The sequence below is a fragment of the Megalobrama amblycephala genome, linkage group LG8 (assembly GCF_018812025.1).
Source record: "Megalobrama amblycephala isolate DHTTF-2021 linkage group LG8, ASM1881202v1, whole genome shotgun sequence".
In the NCBI taxonomy this organism is placed as follows: domain Eukaryota; kingdom Metazoa; phylum Chordata; class Actinopteri; order Cypriniformes; family Xenocyprididae; genus Megalobrama; species Megalobrama amblycephala.
In genome coordinates, this window is record NC_063051.1 from 26,791,004 (window position 1) to 26,817,002 (window position 25,999).

Consider the following 25,999-nt stretch of genomic DNA (forward strand, 5'->3'; position numbering starts at 1 on the left):
CAATCACTTCAGAAGGCTGCGAGGACTTCAAAGAGGGCATTCCCAAATGGAGCAGAAGAAATCTGCATATCTCAACAATATCCTGCTGTCATTGTTTTGAGTAAACCAAAACAACGGCTTTGCGTATGGCAGTCACATTGTCATGGAAATTGGCTACTGTAAAAAGACTCGTGCACAAAATCTCAATGCTCGTTTTCTTTCAAAGCCAAATCTAAGAATGATTGTTTTCAGCCTTAAATTAGAAACCATTTTCACTTCTGTATGGACACAGCCATTTAACAATGAAAGGATGAGGAGGATTGCATAACCAACTAGAGACTATGACATTAAAATTGGAGTTTTATGGCCTTTAGACCATTTTTGTTAGCTTTGGGGCTGTCTACCAAATTAACACTCTTTCTCTAATGGCAAAACTAACCCAAAAATATTTTGTATTTTCTGCCAATGAAATACTCTATAGACTGAAATTGTCTACTAAGTTATATCTCAGTTCTTCATTTTTGATTGTTTTTGTTAACTGTACTACAGTGGAACAAAATACAACAAATAATAAATTAAATAATTTAAATGAATTTATGTTAAATAAATGTTACCTTGGCAATTAACTGAAATAAGTCTAAGTTGATAAACTATAAAAATTAAGCTAAATAAAAAAAAGCTAAATATAAATATTAAAAGAAATTGCTAAAACACGCAAAAATTAAAATAAAAACAAAAAAATATAAACACCTAATTATTTCATTTGCCAACCATTAACTGGTTTCTAAAATGTAAACTGTATTTATAGTACTAATCTATTGGAAGTTGGTTTTACCAGACTAAAACGCAAAAAAAAAAAAAAAAAAAAGCAGGACAATTCTGTTTCAACAGGAAAATATCTCAACATAAAAGAAAACTGCTTGTAAAACAATCTCATGGGATGTTTAAAGGATTATTTAACCCAAAAAATAAAATTCTGTCATTTTTCATCAAATTCTGACGAGAATACATTTTGTGCGCAAAAACAAAACAAAAATAACGACTTTATTCAACTATTTTTCCTCTTCCCTGTCAGTCTGTTACGCAGTTGGCGCAGTGAACACACCGCAGAGCTTTCGTGTTTACGTCCGAACACCGACTCATTATTGGCCAGCTCCTGCGTCAGCATCACACCAATGTGTCGTGGTGCTCACGTAAACACAGCCTCGGCCACGGGTGTGGAACGACGTGAGGGTGAGTAATTAATGATTAATAATTAATTCATTTTTGGGTGAACTAACCATTTAAGTTCAAGAGTCATATAATATTTTATATCATTTTAGTTCTACACATTCAAACAAATTACTCTTTTAGCATGGCACTAGCAATACCAAAGTCATGGGTTTGAATCCCAGGGAACGCATGTGCTGGTAAAATCTGTAGCTTGAATGCACTGTAAGTCGCTTTGGATAAATGTATCTGCCAAATGTATAAATGTAAACCTCTTCAAAAATAGAAACTACTCAATTTTCATTTTGTGCCAACTGTTTGTCTAAAAAAGGAGGATGCAGGAAAGAAAGGTATAAATTCCAGTCCTACTGTTTGGAGATTACAGAGACACAATGATGTGATTGCATTTCTGTTGCTCTCGTGTTAGTTTGTTGCACACACACTTATACGCTTCTCGTTAATTCCGCCTCATGAAGAGTCAGATGTTGCGAGAAATGCTATAATTGAAAAAAGACAGCAGCAAAAAGGCTTGAAGCCATTAAAAAAAAAAGTTAAAATAACACATAAGTGGGTGTTTATCGAGCTTGAAATGGCAAAAGTTTCTGAGCACTAATAAAACATGTATGTACTATGTGCTTTCTTTACATAAATAAGATTTCTTATTCTGATTAGAAGAACCCTTAAACAATCTCAAATTAACTTCTAGCACAAATCCATTTTTTTTTTTTGATCAATATTGATTACTGCAAGAGACTTCCGGCCTGCAATGCTGCGGCAGAGCAGGGCAAGCTGCTGTTTAACTGGAGGATTGACTCAACCACTCGCTGTGGCTTCCAAGACCATCGCCAATACGGCTCCATCTTTTCTCATCTACTTCTCTCTGAGAGCGACATCCAGCTCGGGGTTTCCGAGATTGATTTGGCCGCTTTAATTATTAACAAAACACACAGAGGTTCTGATTGTTTCCGCTGGAGATCATATCAAAATAAATAGAAAACAAAGAGTGATCTTCTTCTTCACCACCTACATATAAGCCCATAGCCTTGAGGATCAAAAAAAAAAAAAGAAAGAAAAAGAAAAAGAGAAGGAAAAAAGAGAAATTGGAAATAAATAAAATCCCTGATGGATAGTTCTTCAAATGGAAAATCAACATCAAAGTCTTATTTCATCGGAACAGCCTTGTATGCCTGGGCCAAGACGCAAGCTGCACACAGTAGCCCCTCAGGTACGCAGGGTAGTGTCAATGCACAGATAACACCAGCTAATGAGGCCTTCAAAGAGTGCAGGGTCTTCAGAGGTTGACCACCCGAGACCCTCGCTCTCGTACTGTTTCTTGCTGTCTAAGACAGATATTCTCCTTCTTCTGTTCTCTTGCCACTATTTATTTATTTAAAAAGCACTCTGCACCTTGACTAATCTCCTCGCCCTTAATATTTGGCTCTGATTAGCATGAGAACTTCAGCAATAGAGCAGGCCCAACTGTGGACGTTTTTAGTCACGCCAGGCAGGATTATAGCTCATTACATACGGCGGAGCATTCAGACGCTCCATACCGCTGACCACAATACACTTAATAGACAATAATGGCAGCTGGCTGGCAAGCAATTATTCTTTTTGACTCACTTATTAGGTGCAAACAGATCCCATGATGCCACAGATTGTAAACAGCATCTCATTTTCTCAGTTCTACTTGGACACTGGCGCATTATGTCAGAAAAAGAAACAAATAAAGGGCTAGTTGTGACCTTGTTAGACTTGCTAATGAGGACCTCAGTCGGCGTTCTGCCGAGCCTCTTAAAGGGGACATGTCACAGGAAATAAGTTTTCCTTGATTTTACAAAGGAAACATATTGTAGCCTTGAAAACTTAAAGCTTCTGCCTCGGTTCCCATATTTATTGAAACTAAGCTACAAAAAAACGGGTCAGAATAATCTGTTAAGATGCCACAAGCATGAGCTGATTAACATATCACATGATCAGGGCTGTACAGTGTGACATACAGTGCTTAACAAATTTATTAGACCACCACCGAATGTAAGGTTTGTGCCAAAGCTGCTCTAAACTAACAGTATTGGTGATTACCAAAATCATTTTTTTATGTTTCAATCCACACCAGTATGTGTAAGCTCACAGTAGTGTTTCTAATGCTAAAATATAATTATATAATTAATTATAATTATTGGGATTTAATGAATTGAAAGATAGATCCCACAAAAGTTTCATCAAAAGCAAGTCTTTGGCAACAACTAGAAACTATTTGGAAGTCGATAAGAACAGAGACTGTGGAAAAGTGCGTTAAAACAATGCCAGCGAGAATGCAAGCTGTTACCAAGGCCACAGGAGGCCATATAAAATAAAAATACAATATATGTGTATTTTGTTATTATGTGTGAATAAAGACTATTTAGTTGTTTGTTATTTGCCTAATAAAGCAAGGCACACATTTAACAACTAGCTAAAACATTCTAAGATTGTGCTTAACACTGCAATTGTTTCCTTCGACTGAAACAGATTTAAATACTGTGACGAGCAGGGCGGGCGAGAGCCGTGAGGGAACGGCGCGAGGCCGGTGACGCGAGTGTTAATGAGCATCACCTGCGAGGCGTGCCGGCCTTGAGTCTCTCACGGAGGAGCTCCGGAGGCATAAAAGGAGGAGCGACGTCAGTGAAGGACAAGAGAGGACCAGGCCTGGACTTTATTTTATGTTTTATTATGTTTGTGTGGCCGGCAGACGTCCGCGAGGGTCTGCCGGCATTACTTTCGTTTTGTTCTTTGTTTATTTTGAATTAAACTTTTGTTGAACGTTCGCCTGTTCCCGCCTCCTTCTTCCCACGTCTACTAACCGTGTTACAAATACATACACTGAATACGCCGACTGAATGCAACTGGCTCTGACTGGATGCGTTTGAGCACGATCAGTCATAAGTATCAATTTACATTCATAATCGGCCTTGCAACCGTTAAGTGTGTCTGCGGCTTAAATGACAATATAATTTTTAGTTTTAAGCAAGTTTTTGACAGATTCCTAAAACATTTTTAAGTGTTTTCTCTTTATTATGACAGGTGGTCTAATCAATTTGTTAAGCGCTGTATATGTCACACAAGTTAACAAAAAAAAAAAAAAAAATGGTCTGTGCGATGAATACATTTACCACAGTATAGCCCACGATACAATTTTGCAGGCAGAAATGTTATTCTATATAGTGATAAAGGCTATGTCGATTAGCACAGCATTATAAATATACTACTTTTTTCTTATGAAAATGCCTGAGATGTCTAGAAGAACATGGTCACAATCATCTGTTTATTATCTTAATGTTTCATCAGTCAAAACGTCTCTATCTGCATGTTATTTAGCTGCAACGATCTCTGGATGCCTTTGTCCATATAAGGGATTTCCTAGAATGTCATAAGTTTTATGATTTCTATGAGTCTCACTTGTGAACTTTCTGTGCAGGACACCATCTTGCTATGAGTTAGGGTTGCACGGTGTACCGGTACTACGGTAGTATCGCGATACTAAAGCTTCAAAATACTGGCGATGCCATTGTATTTTTTAAACAGTAGTATCGTCAGTACCGTAAGGAATGTTGTATGTGCGGCAGGTACACTTCAATTGAACATGCGTGCCTGCAAAAACATTACAAGAGACTGCCGTTGACTGTCTGCTGTGCCCTGTGTAGTAAATGCTCTCTAGAATTAGCGCCTTATTGTTTCCTGATGCTTCAGTTAATTTTGCAATGAGATAAAGTTGAACTTGCACGTTGTTGTTCGCAGTGCATTTTATCTGGAGGGTCTGAAATTCACTTAATTAACGTCATAAAATCTTTATATAAGAATGAATTCTCACAGTTTTTCCGTTGCTCATTTGACCACTTTTGGAAAAGATTAAATAGTTTGTTTCTAGAAACATCTTTGCGAACACGATTCAGACAAATGCAATTCCATTCATCAATAAACTATAGCGGGTTTGCACTCGGTTCTTATCAATCATATCAATCGTGATTTTATAATTATAAATGTATTATATGTTTTAATATACATACTGCTCTCCAGTCAGGGTTAGATATTTCAAGATAGGCTGGCAAAAATGCTCCTGATAGTTTGTGACACGAGCAAGAGCGCTGTTTTTGTTTCGTTTCTAAATTAATCTGTTTTTGAACAAATTGGGTGAGTCACTGACTCACTAATCCATTCATTAAGACAGTCATTTGCTTCGTTCCTGAATGAATCAGCCGTTTTGAACGAATCGGTTGAATGATTCATTGACTTAATCATTAACACTTGCTGCCACCTACTGACGACTTTAGTCTCCCATCTAAAAGTAGGCCTATTCTATCATTTTTTACCATCTAAAAGTAGGTCTATTCTATCATTTTTTTTCCCGCCAACATTTTTATTTCTATATTCAGATTTTTATATTTGAAAAATTAATATCATAACATTATTTATGCAATTGTAATTGAAGTGTAAATGCATAAATGCTACATCGTAATGTCAGTTCATACAGCTTCTGTGCAGTGCTAAGATTAATTTTGTTTACAATGATTCATTTGATTGGTAATAAAAGCCTGTTATTCATTCTCATTAATGAAGTATTCAGAGAAAAATCTGGTCTGTTTTCATGTATTTATGAAAGTTTGGTTCATTTTGTATACTGCATGGTATCGCGATACTACTTGGTATCGTGATACTTCAGCTGGTATAGTATCGTAAGACATTTTTATGGTATCGTGACAACCCTACTATGAGTATGAATGAAACAGACATTACATTATATGTGTGTACTCACTAAAGCTCACGACACACTATTCTGTTTAAAAAAAGAAAAAAATAATACAATTCAGTTTTTCCTCCTGTGTAGAGAAGCGTACAGGAGTTAGTTTGTTTTTTGTTGTTGTTGTTCCTGTTGTTTTATTACCGCAGTGGGTGCATAAGATCTGCTGAAATTACCGTCACAGATTTTTATCATCATAATTTAATACTCTATAATTAAACCTTAGATCTTTCGAATAATTTATAGTTATAGCCACCTGCATGTTAACAGGTTTTCTGTAAAATACATTATTCTTACTCAAACACACATAAATACAGTATATATATATATATATATATATATATATATATACACACACACACAATATGGCCATGTTACATTTTCTAACTAACCCAGGGAGGACATGCTTATGCAAAGTGTAGTCAAGCATGCAGTGGAATTTATAGACTGAGAAATTAAAGAAAAAGAGAGAGCGAGTGTGAAAGAGAGAGCAAAGACAGTGTGTAACCTCTTGCTTCCATGCTGTGTGCACATACTTAGAACTGTCACACACTGTTTGGATAGGTTTGTATGGTCACACTTTGCTATGCTAATTTGACACAGATGGAAGTGTTTGTGTGAACTGGTTTCTGACGGCATTACATGTAGATGAAATAGACAGAAATGCAAACAGCATGCTTAAGCCAATGGGAGCGAACGTATAGACAGCTGTGCTGAATTCAGAATGGAAGCAAATTCTCCCATGACTTTCTTTAAGCATCCTGCTGAGACAATGAGGTTCAATAAGATGGCAATTGGTGTCAGATCCATTACAACATGATGTATCTGTATCTAAAATTCATAAATGAGCCCGTCTTTCATCTGCCTCTGTTCTTTATGAGCATTTAAATAAATGTAATGAAGCTACTAACTACAACACAGCTGTTTTCAAAATAGTGTCAATTTTCCACCAAGTCATTTTTTTCCCCAACAAGTAGCAGTGAAAACATGAGAAAACACTAGATTGGTGTTTATTTTTGTCCCAAAGTATTGTACATTCAGTCTTAGTGGGTGTTCACACAGGAAGCACTCAAAAACAGTTTGACAAAATGCAATGGAATGGAATAGGATGTATGATTCATGAGACATTTATTTATTTATTTAAATCTTGTTCCAGCATACTAAAAACATGACACTCACAATGTGATGCTGAAAATCAGCAGGATGTGATGCAATTGCCAAATATATCTGTCTGGCATGTGTGCATAGCCTATCATTCAAACATTTGAAAGAAGTCCCTTATGCTCAGTTATTTGATAAAAAATGCAGTAAAACCAGTAATAATGTGAAATGTTATTATTACAATTTAAAACAAATCTTTTCAATGTTCAAACATTTTAAAATGTAATTCATTCCTGTTGTGGCAAAGCTGAATTTTCTTCAGTGTCAAATCCTTCAGAAATCATTCTTATATGCTGATTTGGTGCTCAAGGTACATTTCTTATTATTATCAAAGTTGGAAACAGTTGTGCTGCTTAATATTTTTGTGGAAACCATGATACATTTTTTTTTTTTTTTAGGATTCTTGATGAAGAGAAATTTCAAAAGAACATTTTGTAACTTGTTATCAGTTCTGTCCTTGATGAATAGGAGTATTAACTTTTTTATAAAAAAAAAAAAAAAAAAAAAAGTACTGATCCCATTCTTTTGAATGGTAGTCTACACGATATACATAAAATCACAACACAAGTACACATTCAAACTAATTTTTTGTACAATTTCTCTCTCTCAGGATCAATTCATTTTTGCAAATCAGTTAATTAGGACCAGGGGCGCCGTTGGCACGGGGGACAGGGGGGTCAGGACCCCTGCAGTTTTGAAAAGATAGAAGTCGACCCCCGCACTTTTGATAAGGGCTGCTTCAATTAGTCATATATCATCTTTTAGCTTAGGATATTTTCTTTCAGTGAGCTTCCGTTCGTAAATAATCAGCTGTTTTGTCGTGGATGTGAACAGGAAATGCGCTCTCGAACGGAGAAACACACGATCTCCAAACCATCGATCAAAGCGTGCTAACGTTTTAGGACAGGTTGTTGGTATATAAATCATGCCCGAACGTTAGCGTTTGTCAATCGAGCCAAACCGTCCATTCAGAAACCGAGAAATTTGACACTTTAAGGTAAGGAGGCTGATCTCTCAGGTTGACGCGCGAGCTGGCTTGACTGAAGTTTTCGTGAGGATTTATAGTTTATGGACTGTTTTGATTTCGGTAATTACATCTTGAAAGGCAAAAGCATTGATGGCATCTATAAAAGAGATATCTGAAATAGAAACGAAAGTGATATTGCCTCATTCAGTGGAGGACGCACGAGAGGAGATCTGTGCGTTTAATTGGTATGTGTATACTGTAATACTTAATTTACAATGCTTATCATTGGCGTGCACTTTGATCGTGAAAGTGAAAGTGCCTTTTGCTGTCGCATCGCGGTGCTCTCGTGTTCCCTATGTGAACGTGAGCTCCAGCCCATTACAATTTAGAGCTGTTAAGTTCGTTTCAATGAAACCATTCAAAAATACGATTCAAGTCATGAGTCATTACTCAACAGTATGTGCAAAATGTCCCTGTGCTACACATTATATGTTCTTTAATGTAGCAAAATAACATTTTAGATAAATAATACTGGTTATTATTAATTAATTACATTAACATAATTTAGATACTCTTTTTGAGAGTGATTTACAAGTCAGTTCTGCTATGATCAACAGATAGCAAGCATGCATTTATAGAATTTTATATAAATTGAGTAAACTGTAAGTGTTTGTTGGTTTATCAGCCGTATGTGCTAGGAATGTGCCGGGTAGAAAACCCAAAGAGTGCGACCTCAAACATGACTTATGTAAAACATGTAAGTAGTAACCTAATGTGTAGCAACTTCACATGGCCACTCGTTCTATTGTTAACTTTAAACTCGATAAATATGCAATAATAATAGGTGCATATCCAAGTGTTCGTGGGGAAAACAAGCTAAATTAAGCTAAATTAGTACCTCGCTTACTGCACGACATGGAACTTAACTTCCACACCCACTATGGCATCAGAGCGCACCTTCTCAATGCGCCCGATCCCCAACAACGTGAACAAACTAATGGAATCTGATGAACTCCTCTGACTAATCAACTATAATGCTTAAATGAACGAATAACAGTGGACTAGGAAAATCTTTAGGTCAGGGGCAGCCCTACAAATCATAATTTATTATATAATCAAACAAGATAATGCTTACTTGTATATGAAAAGTAGCTATATTGAAGCTAGTTGAGATGTTGTGTAAGTAACTACTTTGTTGAAAGAGTAGCTTAAACCCCCATCCCAATATAGAAAACATTCATTAGAGAACAGCAAGAAGACCGACAGAAACTAAGATTTGAATTGTAAAAGAAGGTGTTTTAAGGATGGAAGTCCATTAGGGGGCTTTCAGCACTGATGCTATCCTGTTGTAGAATATATATAACCTTCGTAGACTAATTGCTAGGTTGGCTCAGTGGGTAGATCATAGCCTACAGCATTCCTGGAACTTTGCTGCTGGGGTCCAGTCCCTTCAATATGAAAGAAAAAAAACCTCTGTTGTCAGCGCTACCCTGCATATCTGCCTCCAAGCCAATTAGTCCAGTCTGTAACTTCCAGATTTCATCCCTGCGGACACATTTTAGAGAGGGGTGATCACGCTGTCCCTGCAAAAATGAACATGTCAGAGAACAGAAGCTCTACCTGCATTTCTTGATGACAGGCAAGGTTGATTTCTTGACAGGAGGTTTCTTTTACAGTAAACCATGAGAAGCTCATAGGAGATTATAATTCTAAACAACATCTCTGTGGCAGGAAGAAGATTGGTTCCAAAACCAACTGAGTTGCCAACCTAAGTTACTTTTTAGGAATTCATTCCCAACACAAAGGCTGTTCCTAACAGTAGGCAGCATTTTGGAAAAAGTCAGGTGACATCACATGCGTTCTCTCCAGATGAGCCAATCCCAGAATGCACTGCAACATGCTATGCAGATGAAATTTTTCCACATTTCATCAGATTTCATCAAGGAACATATATATATATATATATATATATATATATATATATATATATATATATATATATATATAGTTTAAAGCTTCTGTAATATTTCTCACAGCTGTTTACTTTGAGGCCACCACACAGCTTATGATGATATTAGTAAAGATGCTTTTACATGAGACAAGCGATTAAACACTCCAGATTTATAACACAGAGACAGACATGCAAGAGGTTTAAAGTAGCACAGTATGTTTTTCATAGATCCATCTCATCTTAAGGCCCTCTTAGTATAATGAAAGGGTCAGGACCTCTAATCCACAATATCTAATTCTCCACAAAACAATCAGATTTAAAACAATATCATATGTCTCTGTGTGTGTGTGTGTGTGCATGTGTGCGTGTGCGTTTTTGTGACATATCAGGACACAAATGTGTATAATGACATGGGTATGACATAGGTATTACAAAAAGAGGTGATTTTATGAGGACATAACCCCATGTCCCCACTTTTCAAAAGGCTTATAAATCATACAGAATGAGTTTTTGTGAAAAAGTAAAAGTGTGCACAGTTTCCTGTGATGGTTAGGTTTAGGGGTAGGGGTAGTGTAGGGGGATAGTAAATACAGTTTGTACAGTATAAAAATCATTACGCCTATGGAATGTCCCCACAATTCACAAAAACGAACATGTGTGTGTAAGAGAACTTCGCAAATAAATGTCCAGGTCACAACATCAAAACCACAAAAACAAGTATTATAATAATAATAATAATAATAATAATAATTCAAGCTTTTTTGTACTGACATTATTTTCATAAAGTATACTTTCCTCTCAAATTCCCAGTAACAATGAAAATTTGAGTTTGTTTGCAAATACCATTATTTATTTTTTTTAGACTGTATGACCAATAATACCATGACAAATAAATACTTCACACATAAAAATATATATTTTTGCATTACTATGAAGAGAATTTGGGAGAATTATTGGTGCTCAAAAATGTTGAAAGATAAACAAACAAATAGATCCTAAAAACAAGTGCCCTTTGGTTCTTTGGTTCGCTTTCTGTGGTGGGGTGAAAGAAACAGACTTGCCCTTAAGTTGGCAGGGGTTCTGACGATAGCAGAAAATATATTGAACAGATCCTCTTTCATTCTTTACTACATGCAGGAGAACAATAGAGTGCCGCCCACCCACAAAGCCTACTTCCCTAAGACAGTTTGATAAAAGTCAATTTGGAAAGCAGTGCCCCAAATCTCAAAAGGCCAAAACTGTGTATGTGTGCAAAGGAAAGACAGAGCAAGAGAGTGAAAATGGGGCATTCTGAAGGACTATCTGCCTGAACCACTTCATATATGGGCCATCCTGGCACAAAAGCAGCAGAGGTTAAGGGGTATTGACATACCGGTCTGTATAAAGGCCAAATGTGGATCCTTTACATCTGTGGCCTGTTTTAAGCTCTGTAATCCTCCATCAGAGCCTCAGTGGTGTTCTCTGTATTTAAAATAGTGGCAATATGTCAGAAAACACTGGTGAAAACCACAAAGAGATAAGTCACAGTTAACTCTCTTATTGATAAGAGATCATCAGAATCAACTGGGCGATACGGTGGCCCGTCGAAGAGCAGCACCACAGCCAACCATCTCCGATCGATTGGATTTGTTAAAGCATCAATGCTGACTGTTGCTAGATAGTCATCCGTCATAGGCAGAGATAAGTGCCCTGTATCTGTTTGATTTACTTCTTTTTTTATAATTTTTAACTATAAAGAACTATTTGATTCCAGACACTTCTGAAATTGATCCTTATTACCTTCCGAAGACATGTTATTGGTCTTACAGTGAATGATTCACCAGTACACATTATTCTAAAGAAAAAAAAAAAGTCTTCAAAATCCATATAAGAATCTCATCATGCATTTATTTCTTGTGCTGTGAATTTGGAGTGGCCAATCGAGTTTTTTTTTTTTTTTTTTTTTTCTGGCCAATTGAAAACAAGTGTTTGGGAAAGCTGCATGAAAACTTATTTTTGCAATTCTGTTTGGTGCCAGATGAGGCAGAGAACATCACCTTTAATAAAACACATCAGAATTTATTTTTTTTGCCAGGACGTGTGTTTCAGTGTCTATTGCCTATTTATTAGATTAATAATCAAGCAAGATAACAAATGGCATCTCATTTTTTTTTTAGATATATGGAACTGTGCCATTAGGACAGATGCCGTGCAGACAGCAGAGACCAAAGAGACAGGATTGCCTGAAGTAGAACAAACTTACTTTCCTATGGGACAAGCTAATTATTTAGATAATTACTATCTGAACTCTTCATCTGCATAAAACTGACAGCCAGATACCACAGCTGGTCCATCAGGCCCTAAACAGACACTCATCTAAATCACACATGAATACACACCCCTACTACTCACAAAGGGTTAAACCCTTGATCAACTTTTGTAAATACACTGACAAATTGACTGCCACTAGGTGGCAAACAGTGAAAGTCATATCTAAAATTTCCAGACAGTTCAAATAGGGCTTTACGTTAGAAACATTGTACACAAGTAAGCAAACGCATTGCAAGCACTCAGGTACTTTTCAGAACACAATGATGCATGCCATTGAGCTTGTGTAGTGCGCCAGCCAATGCTAAACGTACTGAACATTTCACCGAAGCAATAGCCTGGCTAAATTTACTTGTAAATGGCAGTGTGAAACTGTAAGTGCTATACATGGTATGACAGCAAAAACTTCAAGAGTGTCAAAGTATCTGTGAGTCTGTCTTTTATTAGCTTCTGTATAGCGCCTGTGGTTTTTCCAACATCCATTCAGGGAGACTCCATACAAAATCCTGCTTGTACAACTAGTTCTACCCATATGCGTCATCTCATCTCTGTAAAAATAGACTTCGGGTGATGTCTAAAAGCGTGACGTGACATCGATTGAAAGACTGAGGTATACAACAAGCGTGAAGAGCTGACAGGTTTGTGTAAATGATGCATTATGACATAATCAAAGACCAGGAAACATGTGACACATGACAACTGAATGTACAAAACAGGAGAAACATCTTCTGCTGGAACAACTGAGCAACTGAGACTGTCACAAACTGTCCTTCATAACCACCAAACTGGGGCAGAAAATGACATTTCCTTTACATGCTCTTATCGACTTGACATTGATTCTTAAAGCATATGGCCCTCTCACAGTCACAGAGATTCTATAATGCAAGTTTTATTATCTGAAAATAAAACAGAACCACAAAAAATAGGTTGTTGTTGGACTGGGGAGGTAAAAGTCAGTGTTTATTTATGCTGCTGAACTATAAGGACTGTGATGAATGAAGTGACTGAGATATTTTGAAGCACTACAAGGGCACCAACACTGGACCCAGCCTTGTGCACTAATGCAGGAGCTCTTATCAGACAAAAGCATTTTAAAGAGTGGCAGCACTGCAATGCTGACTGCTACTTTCAGGGAAATGTTACAAACCATCCATCTTGACCAAATAAAAGAGTGCCCTCACCTGTATACGCCTCTAGGAGTGACCACTTATCTCAAGTCACCAGCTCCGCTCTTAATAATATAGAGGGAGCAAGTTGAAGAGAGAGAGAGAGAGAGAGAGAGAGAGAGAGGGAGGGAGAACACAAGTGAGAAAGTAAGACAGAAACAGAAATGGAACCGTAAGAAAGAGAGGGAGACAATAAGAAAATGGCCTCAAACAAGGTTGGAGGCTGTACAAACTGTTTCTGCAACTTAATAATGACAAAACTTGATTTCAAACAAGACTCCACCACATCACAGAAAGGGTATTAGTTCCAACAAGATGATCTATGACTTAAAACATGCCGCTGAAAGCAATATGAAATGTTATTTATTTATTTATTTATTTATTTATTTTTTGAACGATTACTGTAGTTTTCACCCAAAAATGTAAATTAAATAATTTACTCACCCATATGTCATTATAAACCCATATGACATTCGTTCTCCCATTTTAAAGCCCAGACACACCAAACCGACATCAAGGAACTAGTGGCAACAAAAATCGACTGTGGTGGCACTTCATGTCATCTGCATCTGACCCATATATTAACACTTTAAATACACCACAAAGACTACAGCAACAAATCACTAGCATGTATGTTCTGCATTAGTGTGAGAGGAAACAACTCTCCATTCCAGCAAGTGGCAGTAGTCTGTCTTCTTAAAAAGGGAAACATTGGGGTGAACTATGGATAAGGAGTTGTGGAGCTTCCAGCACTCAATACGAGTCAATGCTGACAGCCCAGCTAATGTAAAGGTAGAGTTCCTCGCCCCAGGAGTATCCCTACTCTTTACTTAAGAAAGGGATCCATTTCCTATCCCATATCTCAGAACAGAAATGGGAGCTCTATACATATGCATAATTCACGAGGTATCTCTTTCCTTACAAAGGTCTTACAGTAAATACACCTTCACTATGAAGAGAGTATTGATCACCTTTCTAAAACGCTTAGACGTAATCTTTCTACAAAGTAAGGCACGAGGAACACATTCACCTTCTAAGAGGCACTTTAGAGAGAAAAACATTTGTAGCAGGGCCATAACAACACAGCTATGGACATTGAAGGGGACATTTGAAGTTTAATCAATGACCAGTTCTTAAAGGTTTACATCTGCTCCCCTCAATCCCTTGATTCGAAAGGAATAAAATGCTGCCTGTAACTTTTAATATTTTTCAGTTTCTCATTACTAAACTGCACAGCAGGATGCTAAGATTCAACATACTGCATATCATCTAATGAGCAAGACTCTCACAGCATTGAGAAAGCTCATTCCTGCTAATCAGCGCCAACCTTAAAGCCCAGTCATCACTCAGTTCGGTCAGCGCGGCAGAGCTAAGCTCATTTCCCTCTCACCGGAATGAATAAATTGGCCCTAGTCTGTCTTCAAACCACCTTGTCCTGACAGAAGGTCAATAAATCAATAATGCGTGCAAATACATGAAAAAGCAATTCAAAGTCGGCATTTTTCCTTCTCAAGTATGTTCCTACAAGCTCAGAAATGTTTCTCTTCCCTGCTGACAGGTCTCCTTAGACATACCCTAGTGCCACTTCATGAATATTCCAGGATATGTCGGATGAAAACAGCAGCTACGGCGGTACAAACCTGGAATGACTTCATAATCAATTCCATGATTCCACTCTGCCCATGGACCTTGAGTACATGCACCTGGAGCTCTTCACAGCAGATACCCAATGACAAGTCTCTGTGGCAGCCACTTATTTAACAGCGACGCAATGAATCTATCTGATCTGTCCATCTCTAGTGAAGATATACATGCCCTAGCCATGTTTTCTGTAATGAGAGGTCAGCTTATTTTCAAAGGCTGTGTAAGGCATTTATTGACACACTCTGAAGTGTGCGCTTGACTTCCTCCTCTCCTTCCACGGTCCTGAGGTGAGAAGACACCAATATAATAGAGCAATATAGAGGGATGAACTCCATTATGAACTCAATTGGTTTTGTTAATTACAGCTCATTTCAATAACTAATATCAGTCGTAATATTGTTCTAAAGGCTCAGGGGAGCAATAACTGACAGTTGGCGAGATACACAACATATTAGCAGAGCTGCAGTTGGAACTGAAGGATCACCTCCGATCAGTAAGACTGGTTGCCTCATGCACTTATCCCCAAACTAATGCATTCTAACGGATTGTGTGTGCAGCATCTTGGGTGTAATTGACCTGAGGTTAATCACAGTGCTGACCTTTGAGAGACGACAGAGGAAGGAACAAGATATACTGCACATTCGCTCTGACCTCCAGACAACAAGCAATATGTTCTCCAAAAACAACCTTTTTCATAATACAGCTCTAATCCCATTAGCAATTCAACAGAATAAGATTCAGGCTGGTTTACAAAGCCATTTATCAAACTGGCTTGTAAAAGACAAAATACATTTGGTGCATGAAGAAAATTAACAAACTGTGTCTCGGTGCATCTGTGCATATAACCAAGAGAACTTCAAGAACAAAAGGGAGGCCACCAGACCCCAATTCTCCAGAGGAAAGAAGATGGAAGTCCTTGAAGCACAATGCTGACCAACTGCAGGTTTTCCTGACTTTCTTTGCCACCTGCTGGACCTGCTTCAGCCTGCTTTAAAAGATCAGCTATTGTTTTACTCCCCAGGGGCAGTAAGAAACTTTAATGACTACGAAGTCGTGACCATTTGGTGGTCCTATCGACAACTGAGCAACTTGCTCTGACCTACTTTGAAACAACTCAAGAGTCCATGCTTTATCCCATTAGGTTCTTCAACATGGACAGGACAGTTCACATCTGGGGTCAAACGGAGCTTTATTTCTTGTCACAACAATCCACCAATCTGGAATCTGACAATAAGACTTGAAAAACAAAAGACTACCTTGAATGGGAGGTAAACTGAACTAGCCTCAATGTAGTAATTGTACACTACAATTAGTCCACCCTCACTTCTCCCATAACAATTTGGTACTGGCCGCTCACCGCACAGAAAAAAAATGCCAACTTCAGCACACCATCCATTCAGTGGAAAGAACCAGAATGTAGTAAGCTCTCTGTCCTTAACTTTTTCAAATTGAGGTCCAGAAAGCAATCAGAAACTGTAGCTAGTGATCCCTAACACTCTAGTCATCACCTGTTTGAAACACTGTGCTCAGAGAATAGATTCAGAACAAAATCATCCAGGCACAAGAACAGCCTCTTCCCTTAAGCAGTGGTTCTCATTATCAGATCCACTCTAATAATAGTCAATACTGCACACTAAACACCAAATCAGAACTGTTAGCATCTAGCATGTTACGTATGCTGCACCACAGAATAATCAGTACACATTTACACACTTGAATGTCTTTGGATGAATGGATACATTGTGATACAGTATATGTGATTGTGTATGTAATACGTTTAATAAATACCATTATTCATAATTATAAACACTTATATCAGTAAGGATAATGATTTATGTTGCCTTAAGTACTCAAATATGTATTTTTTGTACATGTTTTTAATAATGTTTATAAAATAAAATAAAATATTAGTTTAAATATAAATTATTTAATCATTTTTTTTTTTTATCATAAGATCATTAGCTTATGTTTGCTTAAGTAACCTTGAAAGTATAACTTTCAATTGGAGTGTTATTCTTTTTTTTTTCTCTGTATGAGAGAGTATTGAGTGTGATTGGACAATCCTCCCCAAGATGATATGGCAAAGTGTCCATTCACACTCCAATGATGAGGACAGATCCCAATGGAAAACCACTGTAATTGGCTGCACACCAAGCTACTCTTATGCATGGCGACATCTGGAAGCATGCGGGTCATTTCTATCATCTTATCGACTGCCCAGGAGAATATTCCAGCCACAGGCAGAGTGCATCCATATTCCCTGCAGTCCTGTTGGAAGTAGGGAGTACACAGGGAAGATTCAGAGCAAAAACAGGGTGAAATGTTGATCAGGAATGCAGTGCAGCCCATTCAAACTAATGGAGCTGAAGGGGTGTGTGGATGACAATAAAGTGGGCATGTTGAGAGTCTTAAGGTCCCTATAGTTGAAACGAGGAGGGAATGTTCTAGCCTTGTCTTGCAGTAATGTTTTTCCTCTGAGCTTCCTCCATTTCCTTCTCCACTGCAAATATTCTACCTCTCTATTCACCACCCTCTTATTTTCTGTCGGTCTAAGTCGCACCCTCATAGACCTTGTGGAATCTGGTGAACTCATTCAAGCACCTACAAATGCACACGCATTGGAGCACAGCTAAAATGTCTTTAGCACTCAGTAGAATGAAAAGGAAGGTGTTGTGGGTGATTTATGCGTTTGATTTATCTCACTATATCTGAGCACACACTTTTCAGATGAGAGTATTAAATTCACCAGGATAAAGGTTAACAGTCTGCGAGGAGCGGACGCACACAATCTGAATGTCCCCAAAGTCAGGAAAGAGTGCACAGGGAGCAACCCTTTTGACCATGACCAAACTGCAAATAATTAGCATTTCCATTTCCGGATAAAAATAAACTTTTCAAAACAGAACATGTTGCTCTGATAAACACTTGCAAATGACAAGCATCGACTGACGTAACCGGTCAAGAGCATTGCCTCCGATTAGCAGTTTTAGAGCATTATATGCTTTTCTGAAAAGCCACTACAGACATTTAGGACCTTCAAGCTTGTATATGCCATTTCTTTCCACACAAATAACAGCTCTAAAAAAAGGAAAACCAAAAAACAAGCATAATTAGGTCCAGTGGCAAGAAAAGCTTCATGTAAACTGTCCTGATCCCCAGAAGACAAAAATCCCTGCACATACTCAGGTAATGAGAGCAATGGGAGAGAGTTATGTGTGTTTATGTAAAATTAGCTCAGTTATAATGATGCAGCAGTGAAGAGACCATTGTTAGAGAGGTCACTAAAGAAACCAATAAGCAGACATATAAACAAGCGGGTGAAAGGTGTATTTGTCTAATGGTGCTTCAGCAGCAGACATCTTAACAATCTGAACAAGGGTTACTCACTAGAGGAGTGCAGGGTGTCCAGTACTCTGGGTTCAGCTCGGCTCGAGAGCGAAGGTCCAGATAGTCGGGGTTCAGTTCGGTGCGGGCGCGGGTAAGTGTTCCCTTAAAAGCCAAAAAAAGGGGGGGTTACAAGTCCAACCAGGAAACTAGTAAATAACAGTCTTAAAGATGGAAAATGAGTGATGATATGGCTAGAGTGATACTTGAGTTGAGAGTAATGGGAACCAGAGAAAGGAGAGGACATGGACCTCTCACAGAAGAACGAACGTGAGAATTGCTGTCTTCACACCATGTTGTAATTACTGTAATTTCAAGATGACAACATGTGGCATTATACCCGGAGCTGTTCATGTCCTCAAACTCATAATTATGCATTCCTATGGAAACACTGTCAACGTCTAAATGAATCTGCAGCAGTCCGGTGGTACAGCGCTCACATGGTACAAAAATTCCCAGTCCCAAGTTGTAATTACTAAACACAGACAGACATGATCAGTAAATCGGTACTGGTTATCTGTAAGGATATTGGATATTTAATTGTACATGTTAATTTCTCCTATTTTGACATTTACTAACACTGTTAAGTGTAATATTTAGCAAATATCCAAATGAATATCCACTTTGCATACTGTACATCACAATGTTTGATTATGTGATAAAATGATTTTTCACAGCATTTAATTTATCAGCTATTTATAGGATATCAGCCAATAAATCAATCATACTAAAAATGTTTATTGCCACAGTGTTAATATTGATACTCAGTAAGGTGGCCCATGATGGAAAATCCAGTTAATGCTGGAAATGTGTTTTTTTTTTTTTTTTTTTTTTGTACTATAGCTGGTCTAAGACCAGCTATCATATTCCAAAACACAACGACTAGACTTTCCAGTCTTGTCTTTCAATTAAAGGAACCAACTACCTTTTTTTATAGAGACACGGCCTGCTTTTTCCTCTAGAAAGCACATGACGCTGACTGTTTCAAAACAGCAGATGATCCCTGCAATTCGTCCAATGTCAATTTTCTGTTTCAACAGGTATTACAAAAGCTGTGCTTGCTTTAAAGGTCTTTAAAGTAACTCAACAAGACACTTCCATTAATGATCAAAACCAGGTGAATGAATGGTATTCTATCCCTTTTCATGAAATCAACACAAATCCATAGTTTCTGAGAATTTTGGACCATCGGCAGCATCCTTAATATTTTACACACGTGCGTAAAATTAGGGGGCTCTCAATTTCCAAACACTCGGTCAACTCAAAAGGTGCCAAATTACACAGTGCTTTTAGGCTGAGGCGGAACTGAAGATGTTTTCTTCTTCACGCTTTGTGTCCAAAATGATACAGACTGATTATATCTCCTTTGAAAATGAAATTGCCTTTATAAGCATACAGCATTTGTGTTTGACAAACCTCTGCCGTGAATCTCAGCGAAATATCCTGCTTTCAAATCAGCCTGGCCTTTGTTAGGTAATCTGCTTCTCTCACGCGCACACGCTCTGTCTCTTCTCTTCTGTTTTTTTTTTACATGCAATAGACGCGAGAGACGCATTTGAAACAAACACATACGAGTGGTGACATTTCAAATGATATTAGAGTGATACTCAAGCAGGGAAAGCAATCAAAAAGGCTTTGGCAGAGGCAAGGCAGCATCATTGAAATTCACAAACAAAGTCAGAGAAGCTAAAACATTGCTTATTGTACAGTGATGAATTAAAACATAAATGCTGACCTGAAAGAAAAAAGAAACAAAATAAAGGCTTTCATATATTTACTTACATGATGAACAAGACAAGATGGAAAATTACAAAACATATGCTAAGAGTTACATGAGTTTCAAGGTCAAGCAAAAAGCCTGAAATAGTTCACTCGTTCTCAGATGCCCTTTAGAGAACCTATGAATACTAAGGAAATGGTTTATTTGCTTTGGAAAGAGCAGTTCTTCATCTCACTCCATCCCTTAGTGTAGAACCTAACAAAATCCAGTAAATTGTGGCGATGCAAACAGTGTATGATGTATACCGTAATTATCTGTTGATTTACAAAATGGCCGCTCAGTAATGAGGCAGGGCCGATGAGAGGCCCGGGCATACATCACTGTCTCTAACCCCAGAAAGCCTTAGAGAGCGCACCCTCGCCCTCTGACACGCATTATTTATCTCTTCTCCATCTCTGCACGCTTCGCATCATGAAATCTGAGGTAGGGCTGGGCGATTTTTCCGACTAATTTGAATTTAATGATTTGCCTCAATTTTATGATTTTTTAAATCGAGAAATCGCGATTTTGAATAAAATGTTAGCAAACGTTACAATTAGACAGCAATAAAAATATTAGGAGAAGAAAATGATCCGACCTCATGATGGCGATGGTGCCAGCGCGTCAGATTAACCACTCTCATGTGACGTTCTAAGAGCGTTGAACACATCACTATTCTTAAGTGGCTGTTCATTCAGAAATGCTTTATTGCGTTATAAAAATGAGACACGGGCAGTAAAATGAGAAAAAAAGGCAAAGATATCAAACGTGAGTTGAGCTTTTTTTTTTCTTCTTTTTTTTTTTACTTGACCGCCGTGTTTTTAGAATGCCGTTTCATGGGTGAGATGCTGCAAAAGACACGAGACAGAAGTGCAACATGTCCGCCAAACATAAAAACAATTGGACAAATAGTGCAATGGAATGCAAAAACCTGTAAACCTGTTTGATATGTCATGATTGCATGATGGTGACAGTTTTCTGTTTTTACAAAGCATTTGCTGTTAATAATAGCCTATTACTGGTGTTATTTATTGCTATTACTTTTTGGCTAAGAAATATTTAGCATTTTCTTATTTTATATTATTTCTGAGTATATAGGATGTGTTTAAGATAAGTTTATACAACATTTGCCTTTAAATTGTTTTACATTTACACCATGTTGATCACTTAATGTGTGGTGCACTTGGAATGTAACTTTTTTTTAACCTGATTGTTAATAAAGAGAATGTTGACTTGTTAAACAGTAAAAAAAAAAAAAAAAAAAAAAGAAAGAAAAAAAGAAATCGTGAATTGATCAATCGTTCTGAAAATATCGAGATTTTAGTTTTTTTGCCATATCACCCAGCCCTAATCTGAAGTTACGTTTGCAGTGCCAAGGCATCAAAAAAGTGTTTTCTTAAACACTATCCCTGATTTCAAAGACAAGACTTAAACCCAATCCCAGACAAAAATGCATGTTTGAGCTGTTTTAACTACAAGCAACTTGCACTAACGTATCTTAAAATATGTCGGTGCCATTTTTTGTCTCAAGATGCGCACCAGTAATGTTTTTTCTAAGGCGCAAGATTCTTAAATGTCCTATTTGAACTAAGGCCTTATCCTGGCATAATCTAATCCCTGTCTGTGAAACCAGACTTATGTCTATTTATTTATTTGTCTAGAACTTGGTGCCGCCCACGTTCGGTGTTTTAATTAATGTCATGTTGACGACACACTTTGGCAGTTGGGAAAGTTGCCTTAATGCCAGTGTGATTCTCTACTCTATACCCATTAGAGAACGAGCAGGAAGAAAAGCGCAAAGAAAGAGACAAGAAAGCCCATTATAGAGCACTAGCTTATGGTTTCTACTCTTTAATTGTATTATTAATTTATATTTTTACAGTAATCTAACTTTGGCACTTGCAGAGTGTGTTTGGTGTGTGTAGTCTTGAGAACAAGCCTTTTCTCGCAGCTTTTCTCGCAGCAAGATGTGTGATCAAAGCCAGAAGGAAGCCTGCTTCAGCTCTGTAAAAGTACAAGCTGTCTGTCATCCGTCCTTCATTCCCTCAAACAAAGCATGTTCTGCTGAACTGAACATATTCTAAGCTTTAAGAAAGTAGAAAAATAGCCTCTGTACTTCCTGTTTAGTGCAACAAATTTGCAACAAATCACAAAAATGTACTCTGTAAATGTACAAAGGTACACTCAAGGTTTCTGCTAGACACAGTCTTGGTTTGGTTTCAATAGTCATCATGTGCCACAGGTTTGGGTCATGCATTGTCACGTTCAGTAACATCAGGCAAAATTCAGAATTTAATAATTGGCCCTTTTATCTCATAAGTGTGACTTTAAAGCTGAAATTTTAATTGAAACGACAGGAAGAGTATCTATCATACCACAAAATATAAACCTAGCTGTTCCACGCACTTCCCTCCATCACACTTGAGAATCATGATGGCCCCAATAGTCATATTATGATTAACAGCGTGATGCATATGAGAGCTGAATGCACTTTTTTACATGACTCTGTACTGTCATTCAACCTAATGACTGCCATATCCCACCCACCAAGATTTATTAAAGCAATACAGCCCATATTCAAATGACGGCAGCACGGCTAAGACACGCTGACATTATAATTTGCCATATATCACACAAGTGCATGAATATCATTACCAATTTATGAATGTGATTAAGGGGGGAATATTACTCTAGATTAAGTAGCCTGGCACACTTGAGGGTAAATAAGTGTGTGCGCTTGATAGACAGGTGATGCTGACGGCATTTTTCCATTTACTCTGTATAGATTATCTATCATCATTTATTTAGAGAGCTTTTACACAGAGGGCCATGTTTACAGGAAGGAGGTCAAACACTCATACATATGTACACACAAACATTAAAATGCTTCATAAAGACACCACGACCAGAGAGATGATATTTCATAAATCAAGGGCTTTTAAGAATATAATGTGCCTGAAGGGATGCTAAGGGACTGTACGACAGCTCTCTGTCAATCACATGAGCTTTGGTTCAAACAATAACACCCACAGCACATCTATTGATCTGATGATGTGTCTCCCTTCAGGGGACTGTCAATTTCACACAAAATAAATCACATCTACACTAATTATGGACCCTTTTCTTTTTCGGGGTTCTCAGAAGGCAGTCATCATAGTTGGGTAAACTTCTATAGTGGTGGATGGAAAATACAATAAATATACTTTCTGAATTCTCATGTGCTCCAATACATCTATGTGTAAGACTGGGCAAGGTTTAGCCTTCCCCTAGCCAAGGGGGCTTAAGGCAAAAATGTAAAAAAAAAAAAAAAAATGCTTCTGCACAATTAAACTAAGGGCCAGATATACTAACAGCTTGCGGCAGCACAAACCCTCTTTTGGCATTAAAAACTACTGTCAGGATTTACTAAAGACACACAGTGAAAAATTTGCACTGAAAAGGCGTGACCTAAGTACATATGCATTTGTAGGAGTTTCCCTTTCCGATGCAAAATTTATGGGAGGAGTGTATTTAAATGAATCACACAAAATGATTTACTCAGCTTTGCGCTCATCAAATTACTTGCGTCATTATTTACCACCCAAAAAAGCATGTTTTCAACCAGACGCTAATTTACACTGCTCTTGGTAGATTATGGAAATAATCCGGCTGCGTCTGTGTTCTTTAATTTTGTGCATCATCAGTAGATCACGTGCAGAACTTCCCACTCTCATATGCGTTTTTTTTGGGATTGCGCTAATTTGCCCTGTTTAGTAAATCTGGCCCTAAATCTATGATGACCGTCGCCAATAAAGTGAAAATGAAATGAAAAGTGTTGATTGTGGCATTAAATTTAGATTTTCTCATGTTGCATCATATTTCTTTTTACATTTTTACAGCATTGTTGCATTATAACCAATCACACACAGTTCTGTTGAGCTTAAGATTGCAATGGCCAATCAGAGGCATTCAGATTAGTCATCACTGTAACGCCGGTGGTTGGTTCAGTGCTCTTTGACTGAATTCTGCACGATTCCTCATCATAAACAACAAAGTGCAGATGTATGTATGATGTAAGTAAGAGATTAATTTCACAGTGCACAGTTTCACAGTAAATGTTCTTTGCTCCCATTTTGTATGTAATTTGTTTGCTGTGTGAATAACCAAGGAAATTAAAGCATTATAATTAGTAACTTATGTTTTATTAAATTGTGAACATGTTAAATACAAATTCAGTCGTATTAAATTATTTTATGACATGACACCCATATCTGGTACCTGCCTAAAAGAATGGTTTATGATGTGCATAGTAAATAGTACATACTAAAAATTAGGCTATAGCCATACCCTCCTTACCCTCCACATATGCTTCAATCTCGCTCTTACATCCATATACGACCCCTGAAGGGTCATAAGGTCACAAGGCAGGGGAAAGCACCCTGGACAGGCTCTCACACACTCACACACTTTTACTCAAAAATCTGGGCAAATTTAACAGAAGAGTTTGGCTTACGTGGCCTGAAGTGTCTATGTTCATATACTTGAATTGATGCTTCAGGCCTTTCGTGTTCAAAGTTACATCAGAGACAACATACATACAGCATGTGTGTTTATAAATCATGCTTCTGTTTAATATTCCTTATTTTTGCTCAGTTTAAAAACTGAGACTTGTAATTTCATTACAAATTTATCCTCTATTTGCCCTTCATTTTTCTTCAAAGCTAAACTTGATTACCAAAAATAATAGCTCATAATGAGAATGTCAAGGGCTGACCGCAGCTTTTTAAGTGAAAGTATCACTTGCCATTTTTTAAAATAAATGCTTCCTTTTATTCTTGCTAATTAGGTTTCTTCCCGCTGCGGTGATGCCTCGTGTTCCTGTGGTCCCTGTGACAACGTGTCACAAGAGTGAGAGTGGTACCAGCACAAAAGGTGTTACGTGGGTGACAGCGACAGTGATTTTAAAGTGCTTCCTCACCACATGTGACCCAGCTGAGATGTGCACCTGTGTGAAGGAGCGCGAGAGCTCCCGACGAGTTCACAACGTCGCATCATCTCAAGGCCTCTTCATTAAAGCATCCAAACCATTCAGCCTAATTAATCTTTTCAGTGCACTTCACTTCTCTCCAGATAAGCCCTTTCTGTTTGTTTCCCCTCATTGATAATCAGGCAAATTTCCAGTTACAGTGGCAACATGCTCCTCTTACCGAACCCCACGGGTCATTTTAGTGAAACTGCAGATGCCTGCAGAAAAAAACAAGAGATAACTAAACACATTTTATTAAGGTTGAAGCTGAGGGCAAAGAGCTCCAGGAGGATACAACATAAATAAATACACATCGTCGTCCTCCACACCGACTATTTACCAACCGCATTACCTTCAGCGAAATCTCATCATCGCCGGGAGCTGTGAAGCGTCACGGGGGGCCGTTTGATAATTACTAAATGGATCCTTCACAGCCGACTCCAGCCACGGAGTACGGAGCACGCGTTACGGGTCTGATAAATGTCCGCAGGTCTTCTTCTGTTACAGCTGCATTAATAGTTAACAGCTCAGTAAAAATCAATCAGTGCATTATCTGGCCTGCCTCCTGAGATCGTCCCAGTATGTTTAATATATTTGCCACCATCTTTAATATATCGCATTCATAATCGGCTCCTTTCCTTATAGTCTCCTCACTATGGTTGAGTTACTGGTGCACCAGCGCTGCAAATG

General features: G+C 37.9%; 1 protein-coding gene across 4 annotated transcripts in view; it reads right to left on the minus strand.

The window, feature by feature from the left end:
- The window catches only part of LOC125274137 (protocadherin-9), a 323,443-nt gene that overhangs the window by 232,200 nt on the left and 65,244 nt on the right, over window positions 1–25,999 (minus strand). For all 4 annotated transcript variants that reach the window (XM_048200269.1, XM_048200268.1, XM_048200272.1 and 1 more), the window contains exon 3: window positions 18,549–18,650. In XM_048200269.1, coding sequence (XP_048056226.1) covers window positions 18,549–18,650 — 102 coding nt within the window. The remainder of the gene's footprint in view (window positions 1–18,548; window positions 18,651–25,999) is intronic.